Here is a 16,271-nt window from a genome sequence, read left to right on the forward strand (position 1 = left end):
CCTTTGCCGGCAGAGGGCTGGGCTGCCCACCCTACGTCAGTGTCCTAGAAGGAACATAGTCTGGCTTTGGGAGGGGATGCCTTTGTCCTGCATGACACACATAGTGGGGAAGCTGTGCGCAGCTTCTGCCCAGGGCCCTGGGCTTCTCAAAGAAGGCATCCCAACAAGAGGTAGGAGGAAGTGGGCAGAAGCTTGGGTGGGAGTCTGGCCAGCGGTCTGCCCTCCTGTCCCTCCCATATCTGCCCGGCCCAGGCTTCTTAGCTCTGGGGGAAAGAGGGGAGGTCGGATGTGGTCTGTGCATTCCTTGTGTGGGGCCCTGTGCTGGGAGGAGGCCTGGAAGAGGAGGGGGAGAACTGCTCTGTGCTCCATCATCGTTCCAAACAGAGGCTGAACACCAAACACATTACACATACATTTAATAGACACCTTCCAGGGCTGGGAGGGAGGGAGCCCTCCCTCCCAGCAGGCAACTTATAAGCACCATGAGACCCGGGGGCTGACAACCTGGCATTGAGATGGCCTGGGAGACACAGACTCCCCATTTCTGCATCTGAGGGAGGGAGAAGGAAGGCAGAGCTGAGGGGAGAGTCTCTGCAAGACAAGCTGAATGTGAATCTTGAAAGTCAGGAGCGGTCTGGGGACTGTGAGGGCAGAGGCTGGCTCAGGTTGGGGAATGGGGTTTAGCCAGGATGCCAGGCTTCCTAGCAGCACAGGTGGGCCTTGTGGAGGGGAGATGAAGGAGAAGGACCCATGTGTCCAGGGGTTAGTGCAGACAGGTCAGATCTGTGGGCAGAGCTGGTTTCAGGGCAGGGGTGAGGGAGCAGGGTGGCTGCACTTAGTGCTTATAGCTCTTCCGGCTGGAGGATGTAGTGGAGACAAACTTGACACTGGAGCCACTGCCCCCAAGGCCCCGGTTGCTACAGGTACTGAAGCCGGAGCCCCCCAGGCTGTGCCCACCGCTGGTGGTGAAGGAGTAGCCGCTGCCCCCACCAAGACCCAGGCTTCCACCTCCAATGCCGCTGCCACCGCCATGGCCACTGGAAATGGTGGAGGTAACCACAGCTGCCGGAAGAGAGGAGACGTGGTCAGAATCAAGGGCAGGAGAGAAGATACCTGGGGTGTCCGGGTTTGTGCCCTGAAGTCCGTGGGGTGTAGGGTGGTCTCATCAGGCAGCTGCTTGCCTGCTTCCAGTCTTCCTGCCTGTGTGGCGAGACTGCTGTCCTATGCCTCTGCCTGGCTTGCCCTGTGCTGCAGCACCAGGCATTTATACTGTCTGGATGTCTTCCTGCCTCCCCTCTGCTCCTCGGGGCTTCTCTTTTCCCTTCCAGGACTTAATGGCGACTTCTCTTCTCTGCGCAGCTATTCCAGTCCACCTTCCTTCCCCTTTGATCCCATCACATTCTCCCCGCTGCCCTGTCCTTATCTCCCTCTTCGGTCTGGCTTTCATGTTTCCCTTCCTTCTGGAAGCTCTTAGGGGGGTGCATATGTACTCCCTTGGTGTTCCCCAGCCTCCATGCTCTAAATCCCAGAGGGGGGTTGGAATATTCTTGATAGACCAAGTGACAGATAGCCCACTGGCCAGACAACTCTGCCCCTATTCGCTTCCAACCTGCTCTTTTCCTCTTATAAACACCATCGCCTTAAACATCTAGCACTCTATGTTGGGCTCTTGAGAAGGAAAATTGAAATTTAAAAAAATGGACTCCCTTATGGGATGAATTGTGTCCTCCAAAAACATATGTTGAAGTCCTAACCCCTAGTCCCTGTGAATGAGAGCTTATTTGGAAATAGGATCTTGCAGATGTAATCAAGTGAAGAGAAATCATTAGGTGGGCTGTAATCCAGTGTGTCCTGATAAGAGGGCAGACGTTCACGTGAAGACAGGCACACGGAGACGGAGATTGGAGTGATGAGCCAAAGACCGATAGACACCACCAGAAGCTAGAAGAGGCAAGGGGGAATTCGTCCCTACAGATTTCAGAGAGAACATAGCCCTGCTGGCACCTCAATTTTGGATTTCCAGCCTACAGAACAGTGAGACAATGAATTTCTGTTTTTTCAAAGACACCCAGTTTGTGACAGCCCCAGGAAACCAGTACAGAATTGGAGGTGCTTTCAAGAGAAAGGAAACTTTAGAGGTTGTGCCATCCATTCCCAAAATTAGCTTTGAGAGTCTTTGGAGCCACTAGACAAGGAAATCAGGAAGAACACGTGGATGATTCAGAGGGCTCTACCTTCTAGAATCATTGGCTACTATAATCAATTGCTTTTGTGAATCCTGCATCAAGAAAACCAAACTCACTTGTAGACTGTAAGTTGCAGAAGTCATTTCTGGTGGCCTCAGGATGCCACTACTGAGCTCTCTGAGTGATGCCTTCTGCTCTTCCTGGCACGGGGCTGTGCCAGCTTGCTAACGCCTCTCCTGTTTCTCAGTAGCTGCACCTACCTGCCATCTCTTATGGTGCTCTCACTGCCTTGAAAACCCTTGGTAACTTTCTGCAGTTATACTCTGCAGAGTTAAGTCAAGCAGTGGGGCTTCTTCCCAAAATATTTAGGGAAGGGGCTGCCCATATGACAATCCCTTGTGCCCAGTGTGAAGGGTCCCTTCAAAGGCTGGGGGCAGACCAGTTTTCACAAAGTCTGTCTACATGGAACACTCATTTCTGAGCTAGACTTGCAGCCTCAGCCAGAAAGGTGTGGAGTCCTGGGAAATGGGAGGTGTGGCCTATGGGTCTTCTAAACCCAGGCAGAAGGAGTATAGCAAACCTCCCATATCCCCGTGCTGCTCTCTCATTTGCAAATTGGGACATTGAAGACTCTCTCCTAATATGATCTCTCTTTTAACAAATTAAAAACCTCAAACTTTCTCAAAATGAACCGTATGGATGGCTTCCCTCCAATGTCTCATGCACGCCCACCACCTCCCCATCCTCCATCGTATACACTCCAAAGGACACAAAGGATGTCATACTCACAGATGTTAACTGGAGAAACACCCTCTCCACTCAGCCTGATTGGGAGGAGGGGGGAGAAGGAGGTTACTACTGGGTCCAGCGTCTTGTGGGCATTTGAAATTACATTTTTGTAATTGTTTTAAATATATTAAAAACCCTTATTACTTTTATTGCAGAAGTAATGGAGGTTGAAATTATTTAAATACTAGCAGTATTAAAAATAATTTAATGAATGAAATAATGCAGAGTTTGAGGTTCATAGGAGTAAAACCTGTAATCTCAGAAACACGTTTTTGGTTTAAATTACTATGTTTCCCCGAAAATAAGACCTAGCCGGACAATCAGCTCTAATGTGTCTTTTTGGAGCAAAAATTAATATAAGACCTGGTCTTATTTTACTATAATATAAGACTGGGTCTAATATAATATAATATAATATAATATAATATAATATAATACCTGATCTTATATTAATTTTTGCTCCAAAAGACATATCAGAGCTGATTGTCCGGCTAGGTCTTATTTCGGGGGAAATACGGTAGGCAGACATCTTAAGAAAATTAAAGCTAATCATACACTGTTGTCAATTGGAAAGGCAGGGTTTGTCATAGAACAAGAAAAGCTCTCTCTCTCTCTCTCAACAATGAACTATCATAGAGCACTGGGCAATGCTGAGGTTGTTACAGGTGTGGAGAAGAGGTCTGAGTCATAAACATAACAATAGCAATAATCAGTCTATTATTGTGGCAGCCACTAGAGTAATTTTGTTTTAGCATCTTGAGGACAGAACTGGCATTCATAAATGAACGCATACTTGGAACGGTGACAAGAGCTGACAGTTATTGGTGCCTGGTGCCTACATTATGCCACTTAATTCTCTCAACAACCGCATTAAGTAGGTATTATTATCTCAGTTTTACAGATGGGGAAATTGAAGCTCAGAAAAGATAATTAACTTGTCCATGATCACAAAGCTGGATTTGAAGCCAGATTCATTTGACTGCAAAGCCCAAGTCTTTGGCCACTAAACTGAAAGATAGCTACTGTTGAATGAACATTTTTTTATGTACCATATATTATTTTAAGAGTTTTGTATGTATTCCCTATATTAACTCTCTTAAAAACATACCAGCTAGAAAGTATGGTTATCCCCATTTTACAGGTGAGAACACTGAGGAATGGAGAGGCTAAGTAATTTGTCCTCGGTCAGGCAGCTGGTAATTGGCAGAGCATAAGTCTTCTACTGAACTTCGGGGAACATGTGACCTGACCTCTTTCTCTTTATTCTATCACTGAAGAAATTGAAGGCCAGAAAGGAGATACTGACTTTCCAAAGTTTACACAGCTAGTTAGTGGTAGACCTGTAAGCCCAAATCCTAGGACAATTTACTCTCAGTCCAGAGGTTTTTTTTTCATACCATATATCCAGCCCTGCCATGCAACCAAATGTCTCTTTTGATAGAATTTGATTACGTAGACCTGATCAGGTTCTAGATTTTGATGGGGTGCTAAAAGTAGTACCTCAAACATGGGAGTCTGATATGATTTACTAGCCTGGAAAAAAACTGCACCTGTATTCTTTGTCATAGCCCAATTCCACCTACATTTTGCTTTTTTTTCCGGGTAAGGAGGGAGCTGCGGCAACCTGAGCCCCTAGGAAGGCCAGGCAGCTGGGATGAAATTAGTGCCTCTGCCCTTACCTGTGCTCCTCGCCCTCCAGCAGCTTCCTGTAGGTGGCAATCTCCACGTCCAGGGCCAGCTTGACGTTCATGAGCTCCTGGTACTCACGCAGCAGCCGGGCCATGTCCTGCTTGGCCTTCTGCAGGGCGCCCTCCAGGTCCACCAGCTTGGCCCGGGCATCCTTGAGGGCCATTTCTCCGCGCTGTTCTGCATCGGCGATGGCCGTTTGCAGGCTGGAACACTGTGAAGCAAGGAGGAAGCCATGAGCCTTACTGGTAGCCCCTGGAGGTAGGTGCAGTCCTGGGTTGGAGTCCTGTAAGCGTGGCAGAATGACCTGCAAGAAATGAGCGTGTGTGGGGGGGAAATTCCTGGCCCTGCTAAAACTTTACCTGCTTCTTGACACTGTCGATCTCAGCTCTCAGCCTCTGGATCATCCGGTTCATCTCGGAGATCTCTTGTTTGGTGTTTCGGAGATCGTCGCCGTGTCTGCCCGCCGTGACCTGCAGCTCCTCGTACTGAGAGAACAGAGCAGAGTGAGTCCCCTTGTCAAACGCCTGGGCTGGGTGCTCCCTATGCACTGCCTGGCCCTCAGTGCCACAGTAAGATCATCCCTTCACCGACCATTCACACATTCCCTCGCTTATTTATTCACGTGATATATTTTTATTTTAGCACATTTACTTGCCAGGCATGTACCATGCTCTGGGAGTATCATGAAGAACATAGTCAGACCCCCTGCTTAGTTTATTGGGGGAGATACATTAATCAAATCAGCATATTATCGAATCTATAGTTCCAACTGAGATAAGTGCTCCTTAGGAAATGAACAGGGTCCTACCAGAGTGTAATGAAAGAATCTGATCTAGATATGGAAAGGGGGGTGGTAGTCAGGGAATTCCTTCCAGAGATGGGATGCTCGAGCTGTGCTCTGAAGGATGGGACAGAGTGACCTAAGTGACCAAACTAGGAAGAGAACCCTCTAGACAGAGGAAACAGCCAGAGGACCCTGGGGCAGAAAGGAGCATGGGGAGCTCTGTGAGTGAGAGGTGACTTGGTTGCTGTCCTTGGGGAGTTCCTGGTCAGTGGGTATACATCCAGACCAACTGTACCATGGATGTTGGTAGCTCTCCAGAGAGACACCGGTGCTGGGGAAATGGAGAGCAAATGCAGGGAAAAGGTGTTGGATGGAGCAGATGGAGCAGCCCAGTTCTGAAGACGTTAAAATGGACTCTTCCATCTCAGCTAGCTCTCTGTCTCATGATACACGTCCAGGACACACTCATTTCGGGGAAATAAATGCACCTTGTCTCCTCTAGCAGACTGAGGTGAAACCCACACCTTTCCCAAGGGAGGAAGGGTGGCTGTGAAGATTTGTTTGGATTTGCAATTACTGAATCGCTTAGCTCCTCTGTTTCTATTAGGTCGGTGCAAAAGTTATTGTGGTTTTTGCAATTATTTTTAACCTTTTCAACCGCAATTACTTTTGCATCAACCTAACAGACACAAACAGTTAAAGGGAACAACAGCTCCACCAACAAAAGGAATCGTTCACTATAAATTTTAACCACTCCACCTGGGGTTAAGGGCATCCCACCTCCATTCACTGTCAGGGAGCTGCCTCTGCACTGTGCACCCCGTCAGCTGACACCCTCTTCCTTCCCGTCACATTGCAGTGATAGGGACTAAGGCAGTGCACAGAGCCGGGCAGGGGATAGGAGCCAGCTTGTAGGCGAGCAGCTGCCCCTGAAAAGTGTCTGGATTTGGCAGGGAGCTCATCTCATGGGTTGGACTATTCAGCCTACAACCCCCCTTCAAAACCAAACTTTCTGGCTGTCAGCGCCTTTGGACAGTAGCTCTCTGTGGTTGTCCCTACCTCTCTTCCTGATACAGACTCTCTTGCCCATGCAAAGTGCTCATTTCTGCATTCCAGCCCCACCGGACTGCTTACTTGGCCTTAAACACCTCCTCCCTCCTTGGCAATCTTTCATTCTTTGGTGCTTCCAAAGTGAACTGAAAACCCACCTCTTCTTGGAAGCTTTTTATTAAGGTTGTCTTTTTCCCTTTGAAAATTGTCCATTCATGCATGCCCTCCCAGACCTTTGGTTCTGTTTGCAACTTATTTATTTACAGCTCTGTAATCCTGTTTGGCATATAGTAGGGGCTCCGTAAACATGAATGGAATAAACAAGCCCTTTAGAAACAGCTTTATGGCTGTTTCTTGGTTTTTCCGGAGTCTCACCCAGCCTCCAACCAGATCATCAGTGATGTGGGGCTGGTGGCCGCCCTGAGCAGCCACCATCACCTGACCACATACGGATTAGTGTGTTTGCTTGGGTTTTCACATGCATTTTAAGCTAAGTTTTTATAGCATCGAAGATGATTCTGCCAAGTTGAAAGAACTGGAAATGCTCACATGTTTCCTGAGGCTTGTGATGAATAGTTAAATGATGATTTGGAGCATCAGAGAACACTAGCCGTGGAACCTATCGCGGGTGCCCACACTCACCTTGGTCTGGTACCAGGACTCGGCCTCAGCCCGGCTGCGGTTGGCAATGTCCTCGTACTGGGCCTTGACCTCGGCGATGATACTGTCCAGGTCCAGGGAGCGGTTGTTGTCCATGGACAGGACCACGGACGTGTCACTGACCTGGGTCTGCATCTGGGACAGCTCCTGCAGAGCCAGTAAACTCAGCGTCACCGAGGCATAAAAAGAAGGGCTCTTGAAATCATGTGGTTGGTCACCCATCTAGGTCAGGAAGCCCTTCTTCAACATTCCTGGCAGGGAGTCTTCCAGCTCGTCCCTGGGCACTCCCAGCGTTTGGGGGTTTCCATGCTAATCCCTGAGAGGTGTCTGGGTCATAGCTCCGTGTGAAGGGAGTGTGTTCCCAGCATCACTTCTCGAGACTCCCATCTGTGTGCTTTCCCTGGGCATGAAGGGTGGGTCAGTGTTCTCTGATCCAAAAGACATGGAGTTAAATATACATTATATTGATGCATATGCCAGCATAAAATGTTTCTTCAGGACCAGGTGACTTTTAGGGCCGTCTGCCCCCTGTACACTGTGGCTTCATCCCTGCCTGATACTCTCTCTCTTCCCACAGACCCAGGTCTCAACTTCAAGAGTGGCGGTGTCCAGAAGGAGGCATCTTCAGAGGGCAGGAAGTGCCCTGACCAATGCGCTAAGGTACAGCTTGCCTCTTTAAACTTTCTAGGAAGAGGAAGGGAGAGGGGGGTTTTGATCCCTTGGGAATGTTACTCAGTGACCTGGGCTTCAGGAATCAGCACTCCTTCCTTGACCTGCTATGGAGTGGGGGGGATAAGCCTCAGAGCTGGAATAGGGTTTAGTGTGGCAAGATTTTAAGCAGTTCTCCCGGGTCCACGTGATTCCCAAGCCCCAGCTCGGCGCATCTGGGACATGACGCTGGGATGGGGACTATGGAGAGGATACTTTCTGCAGCCTCCTTTTCTTTCCAAGCACTAGACCCTGGAGGGATAAAAACATTAGCAGGCTCTTACTTCCTCATAGAGTATCCGAAGGAAGTTGCTCTCGTCAGTCAGACAGCTGACCTTGGCCTCTAGCTCCACCCTGTTCATGTAGGCAGCATCCACATCCTAGAACAACAGCACAGAGGCGCCTGTGAGACCCCAGCCCCTAGCAGCAAGTCCAAGAGAAGCTGGGCAGACTCCTCCTCCCTGGCCCTTCTAGGTTGGATTTTAGCAAACTCTGCACGTGGGGTTTGGGGTGGGTGATGGCGGACAAGTGGCTGCTTGAGTTCTCTGGGCTAACAGAAACACACGCAGGGGCCGTGGGACCGTAAATACAGAGAGAACATTTTGGCAGGTTTGAACTCTCCAGGTGTTCCTAAGATGGATGTGACATTTCTTGTATGGGCCAGGGGTCAGGTCACTCCATACTCCATGATTCAGTTTTGAATCTTCTCCTTCGAGAGACATTTCCACCCACCTTCTTCAGAGCTACAAACTCATTCTCAGCAGCTGTGCGCTTGTTAATTTCCTCCTCATACCTGTGGGCACAGAGAAGGGGCATGCTGTTGAGCAAGGTTTCGACTTTGCTCTTCCCAGGCTGAGGAGATAGGTACTCGTGCAGCAAGAGTCAAGAGACCTCAAATCCTCTCCAGCTCTTCTGCTGACCTGTGTGTGACTTTGGATAATTCACTTAACCTCTAGTTTTTCCCCTATAAAAGGGAGTAACTTCTTCTGCCAGAAGTTTTTGGGGTTTTTTTTTTCCTTCCTTCTTTTGTAAGTCTAGAAGTTGAGCATGGAACTTATGGAAATAGAAACATACACTTATGCAACTCCATCTTCTTAGAGACGCACAATTCCAATCTTTAAGAAATATTGCTGCCTCAAGTCCCTGCTGTAAACTTTGTTCAGGACACTGTTCCCGGTAGATTCTGATATGTTTTCACTGAACCTCAGGGCAGCTGTTTGAGCAGTGTGCTTTTAGTAAGTAGGTATATCTCTAACTCAGAAACCAAGGATAAAGCAGCTAAGGGGTTAGCGAGGACCACCCCCTTTCACTGGAAACCTCACCTACTGAAGCCCGGATGATGGCCAGTCACATTTTGCCTACCCAACCAGATTGCCTCGTTTATATTTTAGTGTACATCCTGGAAATGCAAGCCATCTCAATAACAGAACCCATATCCAGTGGAGTTAAATAGTATGCTGACTGGGAAAGAGTATTTTTTCCAGAGTAGCAATATTTTGTTAGGTGATGCAGATATCCCTTTGTGGTAGTGTAAACAGGTAAGAATAGGCTTCTTGTTAATAGTGATGGGTAAGATGAGAGACCCTCTGTTACTCCCCCACCCCCATGCTGTCTTTGTCTTATGGGACAATGACAGCAAGTTCCAAACCTCCCAGCTGACACTGGCATTTGCTCCTTTGCACCTCTCTGGTCCTCACAAAAAGGAGCCCTGGGATGACTACGTGTGACCAGAAGCCCATTCCCCACTGACCTCATTTTGAAATCTTCTACGACATCCTGCATGTTCCTCAGCTCAGTGTCCAGCCTGCCCCTCTCGGTGGTGACACTGTCCAGCTGCCGGCGGAGGTCACTGAGGTAGGCGTCAAAGAAGGGCTCCAGGTTCTGCCTCACGGTCTTGGTGCCCTGCTCCTGCAGGAGGCTCCACTTGGTCTCCAGGACCTTGTTCTGCTGCTCCAGGAACCGCACCTGGAGGGGAGAAGAAGAGAATGAAACCTTGAGGAACTGAGGAGACTGGAGAAGTGAATTGGAGCCAGACTCTAATTACTAATGGAGAAGAAAAAAATATGCTTTTCACCTGATATCTGTCTGTTGATTATATAATTGACAACTCCAAGTCAAATGAGAAAGCCCTTGAAGTTACCCTGAAGTTCTCTGAGGCTTCCATAGAACTAGTGTAGGGGGCCCTTGGAGGCCTCGAAGAGGAGCCTCTCTTTTTGGGTTGACAGTCTCCACAACACCTGCTCTGGGTTAGGTTAGTTTGCTTAGTGGAACTCCTCCTGTAGAGAACAACTTAACTTTTCCTGCTGTTGACTGAACGAGCCCACAGGGCTCCCATGCAGGACAAAGAGAAATTTCTACACGGTTCCCCCCGGGGCAAGATGGTCCCACTTGCAAATGCCTCAGTCCCTCGGGAGGTGCTTGTTGAGCAGATGTGCTTTCACGAGGAAGCTCCCCCTCTGGGCCTGGGCCCCTCTGAGAGACCCCACCACCTCAACACAATGGAGCGGATGCAGCTCCCGGCTCACCTTGTCGATGAAGGAGGCAAACTTGTTGTTGAGGGTCTTGATCTGCTCCCGCTCCTCTTTCCGAATCCGCTGGATGGTGGGGTCGATTTGCAGGTTGAGAGGAGTCAGGAGACTCTGGTTGACGGTGACCCCTTGGATGCCTCCAGGGGGGCAGACAGGGAAGCCAGAGCCCCCATAGCCCCCTCCAATTCCACCCCCATAGCCAAATCCACTGCTGACTCCGAACCCACTGCTTGCCCTGCCACCAAAGCCACTTCGGAAGCTGCTGCCACATCCACCAATAGACACCCGCTTGGTCCCCCCCAGGTTGTAGAGGCTGCGACTTCCAAAGCCAGCCCCAGGACTGCTGATCCTTCCCAACCCTCCACTGCCCCCTGGGGAGCGGGCAACAGAGACGGAGCTGAAGCGGGAGCACCCGGAGGCTGGGGTGGTGGCTGAGGCCGTGCTGAAGCCCCTGCGGCTGCCAGTCTGGAAAGTGATGGAGGACTGCCTGGACATGGCGGCTGAGAAAGGCGGGCGAGAAGAGCTCCTGATGTGGGTGTGTGTGAGGGGGGATAGAGAAGACAGGGCCTCTGGGGAGCCCCAGGCCCCTTGGCTTTTATGGGCCTCTGGGAGGGGCGGGGCAATGCTGATGGAGGCCTCTGATGGCATCCCCTAGGCATTCGCCAACCCTGAGCTCACTCTCAGCTCCCCTCTGGAAATGGTGTCCAAGCCACTGGTTGGTTCCCTGGCACCCCTCCCCCATGTGGAAACTCCTTTCCAGTCGCAACTTGATCAGCAGACAAATGAGAAGCGCCTTAATTGCTTTCAGTCATGTCCTAATCATGCATCTTATAATGGACTCAAAAAACACTGCCTCATTTCTAAACCGCTTCCTTAGGCCTGGGACCGACTCCCTCCTGTCCAAACATCTTCTGTCATTACAAGTGACAGCAATTCGCGGTTTCCTGTTCCTTCCTATTCCTTAGCTGTGCTTCCCGTTCTTGAACATTTTCTCAGCTACTGTTGCCCAGTTGCCCCCCTTCCCCCAAGCTGTCCCTCTAGATCTTGAAAATCCTGCTCTGCACTCATCATTCTCAAGAGTCCACCCAGTTTTGATTGCCCCTTTATTTTCCTCTTAAGCTTCCATCACTTTTGTGCAGGTCACACATGATTTTCTGGAGCACGTGTGTGTGCATGTGCCAATATGCCGTGTCTACTCCTATGCAATGTGACTCTCAAGACCAGCCCTCTATCTGCCAGGGACAGAAGCTGAAGAGCGGAGACTTGGGTTTGAATCTCAGCCCTGCCGTGTACGTGTTGTGAGACCTTGGGCCAGTCATGAAACTCTTCTGAGCCTTAGTTTGGGTATCTGTAAAGTGGGGCTTGTGATGAGTATTCATGGGTGAAAATGACTTTTGTGATGCCTCAGCCATGTATGTGCTGAGGAAATGTTTGCTGAGTCTTTTCTCCTGCTGACAGTAATGAGTGTGAATGAAGTGCCAGCAGTGTGTCCAACATGTGGCAAATTCAAAAGAAGCACAATTCATGTTCCTTTCCTTTAATAATGAACTCATAATCCTATTGGGAAGACAACACTAAAGCTCATTAGGCAATTTATGAAAAGGTAGTAGACACCAAAGCACTATCTCCCAGCTCTGTTTGAGGCTACCTTATTTCGGAAGGCTTCTAGACTGGCCACTCCTCCTGCTGAGGTCTAGCTGTCCTGACCCTTTAATCTTTCTTCAAAAGAGCTCCAGTGGTTGCACTGAGTAGAGGACTTTTTCGCCGCCCCCCTCCCCCTCCCCGCTAGTCTTGTTGACTGTGCCCTACCTCCTCCACCAGTCTCAAACTGAGAAGAGGTTTTCAAGGTTCCTCATCCCTGTCTTATCTGCATCTCTTCTTGTCTCTACCATGGGAGCATCAGACAGAGAAATTGTTAAATATTCTCTTATCTTGCTGACTTCTTGCTTCTTGTAGTGGTTTTGAAGGATGGCAGAGTGAGAGAGGAACTGAAATGCATTCAGCCTCCCTTTTGAGGATGACGACACCAAGTCCCCAAATGATAAATTAAGCAGACTGACAGTACCTAGCTAGTAAGAGGCAGAGCCCGATTTTATGGTCTCTCCACACAAGTGTCCTTTCAGAGGCACACAGGTAACCAATGGGGTGGCAGACGCTCCCTTGCCTGGAATGGCAGCTTGGCACTTGGCGTGGAGGCTCTCTGTTGTCTAAGCTATTTCCTCCTTGGGGCTGAGGCCAGGGGGTGGGCCTCTCCTCCATTAAGAGATTGTTTGAGAGTCTCAGTTTCCACAGGGAACCTATGAATCATAGCTTTTGTTGATACAAGCCAAGAGGAGAACAAGAATTCTCTCACTTAGTGGCCAATGGGTCCAGGTACTAGCTGGGGTGGTGCACGCATCTGGGGTGGAAAGAATAATTGGCTTTGTTTTCTGTACTCCTTGCATGATAATCTTTCTTCCAGAAGAAGGGACACTTGTTTCCTAAGCCATGCTGACTAAACCCTTCAGAGCTTTCCATGGAACAAAGGCTGGTGGAGGGTTAAGGCCTGGAGAGTGCCTTAGCCAGTAGGTCCATGAGAATGGGGGCTGCCGCAGCTTTCTCCCAGCACTGAAAGCCAGGCTTCCAGTGCTGGCTCCTGTCTGCCTTTCCTCTTGGCTTATTCCTTTCTTTCCTGTACCCTCTCCTGGGGACCCTATTCCCTGGCATTGCCATCTCATTCCTTTCCATTCTTGTTTGTCTCAGCCATCACCTCTTGTCAGGAGTTGCTGCCTTACTTCCTTCTCTGTCTCCTGTCTCTAATTTTTCCACCTGGACTGTTGTTTCCCAAGCTAGATTGTCTTACTGACTTTGGTGAGATAGATGGAAATAGATGTCTTTTACTTCTCTTCCTCCTCCACTCCCTCTTTTGTGACTTTTGACCTTCACTGACCTTTACCCTGGTGGACTATGTCTACATGAATGCCTAGGACACCTGGCCTCCTTAATGGCCTGTGTCACCACCCCCTCTAAAACCTCAAAACTTAGAGATGATGGGTACTTTTCTTCCCTTCCTGCCAAGGGAGGTTTCTTATTTTGATTTTAATATCTTTTATAATTCTGCTTAGAGTTCACCTTCTGTGCCCAAACACTAACACCTTTACACCTGTTCCCTGAGAATGCCTGGCTATGGCTTGCTCATCACTGTATTTTCCCACCTGCTTTGATTTTCTGGTGATCTGGGTGTTAGTTTACCTTTGAGGGTTAGGGGTGTTTCACAGAACCATGGCAGAAGTTCACTCGACACATGTTATCTAATTTAAAGAAGAGCTATGTATTCTTTTCTGTTCCCCAAATCTCCTGAGTCTCTCCAACTTTGTGTTGTTGGCTCTGTCTGGGAGGAGTTTTCTTGAGGTTTTGGGGAGTGGTGGATTCAAGAATTATGGTATGTGCTCCGGTGCCCAAGGCTGAGAGTGCCAAACTCTTTGATTTCCCTGTTCCCTGCTCGTCCTGTTCAGGGTGGTCTCTCCCATCCTCAAAGGGACGCTGGGGCCCCTGGCTGTGGTGGATTTCAAGGAGAGTGGGTCAGATGGCAGCCATGGCTGTGAGGTCCATGGGGGAAGAGAGGTAGGCATGGAGGCTGAGGGAAAGGTGGGTGCACCAAAGAGCTTTGGTTTCTAACCGGGCCAGGGCCAGATGAAGGCAGGCTGGATGGGGACTGAGGGGATTAGGTAAACCCCTAAAGCAGGCTGTCCTGTGCACAGAACCAGGGTTCCTAGGCACAGTGTTTGAGGACTCAGCCCCCAACTACCCACCTCTGATCCCTCAAAATCTAGATCTGGGGCCCTCTCCTACTACCTGTGAGAGTCCTGCCTGTGGTTAATAACTGTTTATTAACACCTATGCCAGGTGTTCACTGTTTTAGGCACAGGAGACAGAGTAGTGAACAAAGCAGACAAAACCCCTTCCCCTCTGGAGCTCACCCTGAAAAGGAAAGGGGAGCTGAGGCCATTTGGAAGTGCAGTCACCACCTGGATCTCACAATTTACAACTCCTAGGGGCTGAGTGTAGAGAAGACATTAGTACCTCTGTGGTGGTGATGCCTGAGACTCCCAACCAGAAACACTCCTCAACCTTGACTATTCATGCCAGGGCAGCAGAATTCCTCAATATTTGGTATCTCTAAGGTGCCACCCAGCCTGCCTGTATGGGGGTCAGACTCCGACCTCATGGCTCCCTTTGCTCCTACAGTCAGTGGCAATAATCACTCCCCAAAGGGTCTAAATATGCCAGTTGATCTGAAGAAACCACTAAGATGCTGGACCTGGGCCATCGACTTGCACACGGCCAGACCTCACCCCCTCTGCTCCCTTCACCGCCGACATAAGCAGGCATTTCACTTGGGCCCAAATTTGATGGGCAGTTGCCCGGCTTTGTGCAGGTGTGCAAGTAACCTTTAGGTCTCCTTCAGTCAGTTTTATCAGCAAAATGGGGTACTCTTTCCATTCAAACTTGTGCTTAAGAGAAGCAAGATGGAGCAGCCCCTTCCCTCCATGGTCAAATCCTTCAGACACACCCAACAGATGTGCATGTGCAAAGCACAGACACACGGACACACATATCTTAGGAACATTCACAAAACAACAATCCACATGCAAACGTGGTCCCGACTGAGTACTTTAGGACAGAGAAGTGAAGCAAAGAAGCAGAGTCAATCTTTTAGAGCCTGAAGGAGCCGTTAGAGATGGGACACCAAGGACAAGAACTGTTGAAGTCCATATAGCAGTCCATTTGGTGGCCGAGGCAGAGCTCCTAATTCCTTCTGACGCCCACATTCACCCCAAGCTTCCCTCATATCACAGAGCCCAGTGAGAAAAGTCTCCCTCCACCAGTGCCTGGGAAGCATAGTTGGGGCCCCTCCTGGGAGGGAAGGGGTGGGTGCAATGCCAGCATCTCAAGGGCCTTCACAGTGAACCCCGATAGAAAGCGAGTGAGGGGATTTAGACGAGAGAGGATTCTGGGTGTGTCTTGGCTATTCACCTCTGACCACTTTAATGGCCTCATTTGTTCCCAGGATTGGGGCATTTCACCAAGTGTCTGGTTGGTGCTGAGAAGCTGCCATACAGGAACACTTCTGGGAGAGGAAAGTGGGGGTGAAATGCGGTGCCCCTGCAGCTTTTCCTGGTAGTGAGTGGCATGATTGATCATGCCCTGTTTCCCTGAAAATAAGACCTAGCCAGACAATCAGCTGTAATGTGTCTTTTGGAATAAAAATTAATGTAAGACCGGGTCTAATATTGTAGTAAAACAAGAGTGGGTCTTATATGAATTTTTGTCCAAAAGACGCATTAGAGCTGATCGTCTGGCTAGGTCTTATTTTCGGGGAAACACTGCAGGATGGAAGTTAGAGCTTCAGATGAGCCTTGCTCTCCCTGTTGGCTCCAAGGGCCACATTTTGGGCACCCACAAGAAGACATAGCGTTCTGAGCACGGGAAGAGAGGCTGGGGAGCTGGCGTGGTTTAGCATTTCTCACGGATAAATCACAGAGTGAAGCCATCCATGAATACTTAAGATGAGATTGTGTTTATCTGCTGAATGCACACCTACCTTGTCTGTATAGCTGCGTTTTTGTCTGAGACATCATGGTGATGCATCATTTACCGGGGTGTTTCCACAGGCAGAAGCTTCTGGATGTGGGATTGTGTTTTCCACTATCCCTTGGAGGGCCGGGCCCGTGGGGCATCCAGTTTTGGCCTAGGACTCCCTGCCTCAGACTGTCTGATGCCAAGCTGAACTGCAGACACCGAACAAGCACACACTGATGAGGAGAATGGTGACAGTGACAATGAAACTGGAAAACCGAGAGTCATTAAGATGGTTGATTCAGGGTCACTGGAGAA

At 49.4% G+C, this 16,271-nt stretch overlaps 1 protein-coding gene across 1 annotated transcript; it reads right to left on the bottom strand.

Annotated features, from left to right (window-relative positions):
• Nucleotides 1–31: 31 nt before the first annotated feature.
• LOC109443761 (keratin, type II cytoskeletal 75) lies at nt 32–16,024 on the bottom strand. Its single transcript, XM_088791445.1, is given in 13 exon segments — nt 32–202; nt 205–280; nt 282–333; nt 336–392; nt 395–550; nt 2,976–3,010; nt 4,655–4,875; nt 5,024–5,149; nt 7,141–7,305; nt 8,151–8,246; nt 8,599–8,659; nt 9,617–9,831; nt 10,392–16,024. Coding segments are annotated over 13 exon segments (2,082 nt in total). The 5' UTR covers nt 11,043–16,024.
• Nucleotides 16,025–16,271: the final 247 nt, after the last annotated feature.

Source organism: Rhinolophus sinicus, chromosome 1 (assembly GCF_057876585.1).
Source record: "Rhinolophus sinicus isolate RSI-liver-muscle chromosome 1, RSI-T2T, whole genome shotgun sequence".
NCBI classification, from domain to species: Eukaryota; Metazoa; Chordata; class Mammalia; order Chiroptera; family Rhinolophidae; genus Rhinolophus; species Rhinolophus sinicus.